General features: G+C 36.5%; 1 protein-coding gene across 3 annotated transcripts in view; it reads left to right on the forward strand.

The window, feature by feature from the left end:
- Positions 1-7,500, forward strand: part of LOC138007108 (cytosolic purine 5'-nucleotidase-like) — a 169,366-nt gene that overhangs the window by 63,793 nt on the left and 98,073 nt on the right. For all 3 annotated transcript variants that reach the window (XM_068853836.1, XM_068853837.1, XM_068853838.1), the window contains 3 exons: positions 1,680-1,720; positions 3,323-3,362; positions 3,547-3,602. In XM_068853836.1, the coding sequence (XP_068709937.1) occupies positions 1,680-1,720; positions 3,323-3,362; positions 3,547-3,602 (137 nt within the window). The remainder of the gene's footprint in view (positions 1-1,679; positions 1,721-3,322; positions 3,363-3,546; positions 3,603-7,500) is intronic.

Genomic DNA, 7,500 nt, shown 5'->3' on the forward strand with positions numbered 1-7,500 from the left:
CCTGGCCAGTACTTGTGTTCATTCCAACTTCACAAGTTGACAAGGTGTTTTCTTTTAGACAGCTGCCTTTATGGGGGCAGTCAGGAGGTTAAGTGGCTATTGCAGAGTGGCAGGACTCTAAAGTAACTGCTGCCTTGGTTCAAAGAGGAGGTTGACAACTTTCAAATAATGCTCTTAGATTATGTTACGTTTAATTAACGCATTGTAAATATGATTGATTGTAAAGGTGATTTCAGAAAACTCTGGCCAAATTATCTTGTTGACGAAAACTGTAGAGATTGCATGGACAATACCCTCGTGTGCAAACTTAACCAAACGTTGTGAACACTGCATGCTTCAAAAACAAATATGGAACACTCACCGTAACCTCCGTTAGTTTCTGCAGCGCACATTCCCAAACAATTTAACTGGGTTTGGATCTCATGGGCCAAAAATTCCACACAAATATGTTACACAGATCTGATGTGTCTCCTTAAATTAAATCACCATGATCTCACTTCCAAAATTCACACCGTCAAGAGTAATAAATTGACACAAGCAGAAGACGAGATCAAACGATCGAAATGCACACTTTGCGTTCATTTGCACGATTTGTACTCCCTATCTGGCGCATGCGCAGTTGTTTTTCAGCTCTGTCCACGTTAAGATCGTGACATGTTCCTTTGTTTTAACCGTGCGAAGGAAAACAATGGCCCCGCTGTTAATGAGGCGGGAAGTTTGCACGTAGCTATCCTGTTAAGAGCAAGTTCTTTTGTTCTATTGTGCGAGCGTGCCGTGTGCGTGCATTCACCTTATTCCACGAAATCCCGTGGAGGGTCACATTTTAGGTCAATTTAGATACCGATGTAGCTCGTTTTAGAATAAGTAACTACCGGTATATGCAAAATGAAACACTGGAAGGGCACAATTGTTGAGGAAATCGATTGAACTTGAAACCTCATCATCTTTTCCATAACGAATGTTAAGACATACTGTACACCCTGTACATTATAAACATAATGACATACAGCTGCTTCTAACATCAAAATTTAACAGGACCAGGAATAAATGTGAAAGAAACCCTGTTTTCAGTTTCAGGGGTCATGTAAATACCATTGTGAGCAATATAATTATTTGGGCTTACATCAGTAGATAATATTAAACAGAGCCCTTTTTGGATTAGCGGATTCAAGGAAAGTATGCCTCATTTTCTGATGATCGATGATGTCAAAGAAAAGAAAAAAATTAAGATTACTCCAACCAATTGTCGTACCTTTTAGGCATTAAAAAAGTGGTTTTGGTACCTCTTGGGGTGTTCAGCCTTAGAAGGTCCACAGCAAGAGCTTTAGCAGTACCTTTTAGGGTATTGAGCCGAAAAATTATGACAAGCAACACGTTTGACAATTAACTATTTTTTAATTTTGTGTAATCAAAACCCATAATTTGGTACATGTACCTCTAAGGGGCAGGAAAAAATTCACGCCATGCCCACAAGGCATGATTTTGGCACAGGTCTCTTAAGGGTTCTTTTCAAAATTTCTAATGAGCACCCCCGTCCTTTTTATATGGGAGTCTCTCCCTTCCCTCCCCCTCCCACCCCCCTTCTGGGCCAATTGCACCTTTTTTTGTTTGAAATTCATACAAGTATGCAGCTCTGTTTTAATTTTTGCTGAGTTAAGAATATGCTTTCCCTCCTTTAGGATATCCTTAAATTTGAATATGATGAAGCTTTCCCAGTCAGGTTTGTGTGTGTGGCACCTACTGTAACTGCTGTCTTTAGGACATTAGCTCTTAGCAACTTCGCATTTTTCCACGCATGTCACACACATGTTATGCATCGCAATGACGTGACAGTGCGAATAGACAATCACTTTGATAACTCCGCCGTGATTTTACCCTCATGAATGCTCGGTGACACCCAATTTTATTTTCTGTAGATCACTTCCTTTCCTGATTTTGTCTATTTCAACAAAAAAAAAAATGTATGTGAGAAGTTACAAGTATTTCGCCTTTTATGCTCTTGTACGACAGACGTTTTCCTTCTTAGACGAATATGTATTGTTTTTCAAGATCTGTTTCACCTCAGGAAAAGACATCAGCTGCAAAAGTTTATTTAAAAATATTAGTTATGTTGAATTGAGTTTACCTGATCTAAATTTCACTAATGTACCTTTTTTTATTGCTGGCAGTTGTAAGCTAAGATCGTCTTAAAATATATGACGCAAGCTTCTAAAAATGCACCTTATCTTGAAAACGAGCGTGGTGATCCCCCATTTTTTTGGCATTTTGGCAAAAGTAGATCATTTCCTTTCTGCATGGCAAGTTAAAAAAATGTGTATGTGGGAACCTTTTGGGTGCAAACGTCCTTAATCCCTTCCTTTCCACTCACCTGTACCTTGTAATATTGAAAGCCATACACAGCCAAAAGTGATCAAAATTACACCAAATGCCAGCCATTAATAGTATCCTAAACATTCATAAATTAAAGCTAACCTTAGGTCTAACTAGGCCTAAAGAAAAGTTTTTAGGCCTAAGGTTAGCTTTTATGACTGTTTAGGATGCTCTCTGTATTAGTAAAACAATGACCTGTGACCTGCAAAAGAAACCTGCTGAATGAATAATGAATGCAGCATCAGGGCTTGAGACTAACTTTTTAGCTCACTAGCCCAGTGGGTAGTGTCAGGTCTGATTTCACTATAGACAAATCTAAATTTGCACTGGCCAGTCTCGTTGTTGATTCCCTTTGATTTACAACCAATATAATATTAATTAATTAATATAAAAATAGTAGCCTCTTTTGCAATCTCTACATACCAGTTAGTCACCATGCTAATCAGCATGGGCCTATTTTTAACTGCAGTGCAATCAGATGAAATGAATTTAAGGTAGCCTGATTTTGAATATGAGCAATTTTAAAAGTGTTCTACTTAAGAATAATTATTATTTACTGACATAACAAAAATTACATAATTGTTTGAACTTCAGAGTTGAGATGATTGATCATGATTTTACAGTAGAGATTGTAGTAGAGATTGATTAGTGTTCATGAGTACTTGATTGGCCTCTTGGTTTTAATTTTAATGACTACAGTATTAACGAAACTAAATGTAAACTGGTTATTGTTCATGATAGCCTAGCAACTCTTATAGCCTTTTATGACATTGTTAGCTTGAATTCAAAGCTTTGTAGACATTACAATTATGTTGTGTCATTATTTTAGATAGACCCAAAGACCCTGAAAGCTCGAAAACAAAGAAAGTATCCCAAAACCTTTAATTTGGCTGACCCTATAGGCCTTACTGTTGATGTACATGTAACATTTTTCTCTCACTGTTCTTTTCAGAGGTCTCTTCTTTGATTGTGAACTTGGAAATCTGCTTAAGGTACCAATTATTAATTTCAATTGGCACAAATAAAACTATCAATATTTTAATGATGGTTGTCCCATGGTGGACTTTTTCTTTTCTGTCTTAATTCAATGTGCATTATTTAATACTTCAACACTATTGTAAGACTTATGTAATAATTATAATTATTAAATAAATTTAAATTTTTAAATTGTTTTAGGTTGACACTTATGGTAACATTCTTGTGTGTGTCCATGGCTTTGAATTCTTGAATGGGTAAGAACTGTGATTGGCTTTTGTACTTATAATACTTAATTATAGTACATTCATTGAGACGTCTGTCAACCACATGCTCACAACAAAGATCAGCCAAATTAAAAGTGGATGACAGGAGTAATAGTACACACATGAGTATTATTCATTTGTTGTACAGTCGAACCTTGGTTATCCGGACTCGTCGGGACCTCAGTAAAAAGTCCGGATAATCGAGAGTCCGGATAATCGAAAATATGAATATTAATGAGGCAATAATGTAAACAAAAGAAATAAAGATAGCACATTTTTAATTACAAAAGTCTTCTTCTATGAACTGCCCCTATACTCATGTACACTGTTTATAAATGAAAACCTATTCTGTTATAAATGAAAACCTATTCGTCATTTGGCCTTGTTCTTGCGTACATCGGAGATCTGTTGCTTGCTGATGCCAAATTCAAGTGCTAAATTTGTTCCCTTTTCTCCTTTATCAAAACGTGAAATAATTATTTGTTTGTCCTTTATCGAGAGAACAGATCGCTTTCGCTTCGTAGACATGCTGTCGTTTGAGTCGTGACCGTTGCGTGCGTTTACATGACCCACGCTCATCGAACCATAGGCATCCCAAGCTCGCGTCACTACAGACAGCCGTTGAGAATTTAAACGCATTGTAAGACTTTGTATGGGAAATAAAATACAGTCAATTATGAAGCCTAAAAATTGCTCAATTTAACGTTTATTCAATAAAATGAATCAAAATGACTCACCTCTGGTGTATTCTTGTGCCTTTTGGAGTTCATTTCACAGTTTCGCGAAGTCCGTGTTTTCAATGTTCTATTGAAAACACGGACTTTGCGAAACTGTAATAATTATTGTAGTGACTTCTCCCTTTGATCTATACATGTAACCAGTGCGCTTCAATTACATACTGTACATGTAGTTTACATTAATGGCAATCACCGAGTCCTTTGATGGGATTGGAATTTCATGCATTAGCCAAAGAAATTGACCTGGTACCAAGTGAGTGGCTTCAAAGCTTGTAAGTGCATTGCATTGCACTGGCATACAGCTGTAGGTCATGACATGGGTTTGAATCCCATTGAAGCCACCAGATTTTTTCAGGTGTCTATAAAAGACAATAATTGCTTATAATAAATTGTCCAGATACAATGTAACTGCATGCGAAGATCACTTCCCTCTCCAATATTTTTTCTGCTCAGTAATTTCCCTCAACTTTCCTTCTCTTTATCTAAGAGCACTTTCCTCTTGTCAGGACTGGCTGGCCAAGGAACACTAGCTTGCATGATAATCCCTTGCATTCTTCCGGAGGAGTGATATATAATCCTTGAAGTGTGCTAATTAATTTGAAGGCATTGTAGAGTTTGTGTTTCCAAATACCTGGTCTGGCCGGTTTGTTCTGTCAAATGGAAAGTGCCCTAAGATAATTGGAAGAAAAAGAACACTAATTTAAAGTTTTCTGTTTGTTTTAATATCAAAAGCGTAAAGCGGCAAGACAACGATTTGTTCAATTACATTGTATCTCTTTGAAATCAACTGCTTTGGGAAAAATTTAGAAAGTTTCATTCAAGGGATTCCATCAAACCACATTTATTTATTTTTTCTGAAAACTATGTTATTCTGTGTGAATTAAGGCAGTGATGGGAGTGAATAGTAAGACAATTTTTTCCATTTTGCATTCAAAACAACTTTGTTTTAAAGGTTGTGAGATATAAATTTGTGTTGGGTCTGGCTGTCATGTACACATTCCTGGCGACAACTTTTTCGTGCACACCTCTGACAAGGCGTTTGTCAGTTCCCATTTAGGCTCTGGGCTACGGGTAAAAATACAGTTTGATTAATTCACTTACTCTACCGTTTGAAACTATTTATTAGGGCATTTAGTATACACATGGTAATACCTCATCTTTGCCAATACTACAAAATCACCTACATGTACATTTAGTTGGACAAAAACCACAATCAAGGCAAAGGCTAAAGCAACCAATTGCCTTGGTCAAATTAATTGCGGTAATTTGCCACAAGAAAACAATGGATGACATTATCTCACATAGCTCCTGAAGGAAAAGAATGAATATGTAAACTGTTTTTCACACTACTGGCGCAGCACAATGCACTGTCATGAAAGCTTGTTATGTTTGTCTCAGTTTGTGCTGATGATGTTTTATCATGCATAATATCCTAATTAATACCAGTAGTTTTTAAGTTTTTCGCTTTCATGATGAACAGTTCTCCCAAAGGCCTGTAAAAGGACATTTCTAAAAAAAAAACTGTTGGGATTTACCACCATTGCAGTGCTAGATTGCATGTATTTAGAATCAAAAGCACTTCAAATTTTGTATCCGGTCCAAATAGAAATGTTCAAGGGATAGTTGTTGAAAAGACCCAACCTTTAACTAAAACTGTATCAAGGCTATAAAAATATTATACCAGCGAAGAACCATTACCATTTGTAGGCAATTCATTGTCGCACATTACCATCATTTCTGATTCAAAATAAGGGGCAGCTATAAGTTCTTCAGCAGTTGAGCTTGAAATTTATTCCTCTGAATTAGTATGTCATACTAATTCAGAGGAATAAATTTCAAGCTCAACTGCTGAAGAACTCAGTAATCAAATGGTGACAAGTGAAATTAGGGAATAATTTCACATGCATTTGTCCAAAATCAAATAATAATTTCCCGAGCCTTAAGGTGAGGCAAATTATTTGATTTTGGACAAAACGCAAGGGAAATTGTTCCCTAGTTTCATGAGTAGACCATTATTTTGATTAGCTATTAATATCATGGGGGACAAATTACATTCATAAGATGCAGTGTTTTTGTTTTTGGCACTGTAGAAAAAGTTGCCATGTACCTGTAATATTGAAATTGTAAATTAATGCTGAAATCTCATGCCAAAATTAATAATAATAATAATACTTATTATTATTACAATTTATAAAGCGCCAATACTAATTATTGATATTTTTTTGTGGTTTTTCAGTGAATATTTACATGAATAAAAAAGTAAATATGTACTAAATAATAATCATATTAATAAATAATTAATTATAAAAAGCTAATCTAAATAAACACTTAATTCACTCTTAAATGTTTCAATGTTAGTTTGATTTCTAATGGTCAGTGGAAGATTGAACTGGCCAGACTGTCTTACTTGTCAATGGGGAACCCCCGGGAGTCAATGGGTTAAAGAAAGCCCTGTCTCCAAATGTCTTGTACTTGGTGTTTGGGATCTGTAGAAGGTTGTCCTGATTTCATAGGTTATTATAATAGCAACTAACAGCTTTCGGCTTTAAAAGAGACACCAAATATACAGGGGCCGTTCCATGCTGTACTTGATTGACTAGAAGCAGTATCTTGAACATAATACGATATTTCACCAGTAACCAGTGCAAATCTTTCAGCATAATTGGAGTGATGTGGCTGTATTTAGGAACCAGACATACAACACGAGCTGCTGCATTCAGTACGCACTGTAGTCGTTGAATCTGATAATGAGGTACATACCGAACAATAAGGAATTACAGTAATCTAGATGACAAGTGACCAGAGCATGGACCAACATTTTAGTTGCGTCTGGTGATAGATATTTCCTGATCTGTTTGATGTTGTATAGACCAAAGAAAGCTTTCTTTCAGACTTTGCTAATATGCTCATGCATTCATAGACACGTGACGGCAAAACCATACTCTGAGATTGCGTACACTTTCAGTTGGCTTGATAGCCTCACAGACTTTAATGCCCTCAGTATTGATCTTCGATACTGGTGACGCGATCCTACTAGAAATACCTCACTCTTTGAGTCATTTGTGAGGAGTCGATAGGACACTAGCCACAAACACACTTCAGAGATGCTTATCCATGGCTGCCAGGATGTTGTTTTGGACTTTCAGCAGGGC

The sequence above is a fragment of the Montipora foliosa genome, chromosome 6, assembly GCF_036669935.1.
Source record: "Montipora foliosa isolate CH-2021 chromosome 6, ASM3666993v2, whole genome shotgun sequence".
Classification (NCBI taxonomy): domain Eukaryota; kingdom Metazoa; phylum Cnidaria; class Anthozoa; order Scleractinia; family Acroporidae; genus Montipora; species Montipora foliosa.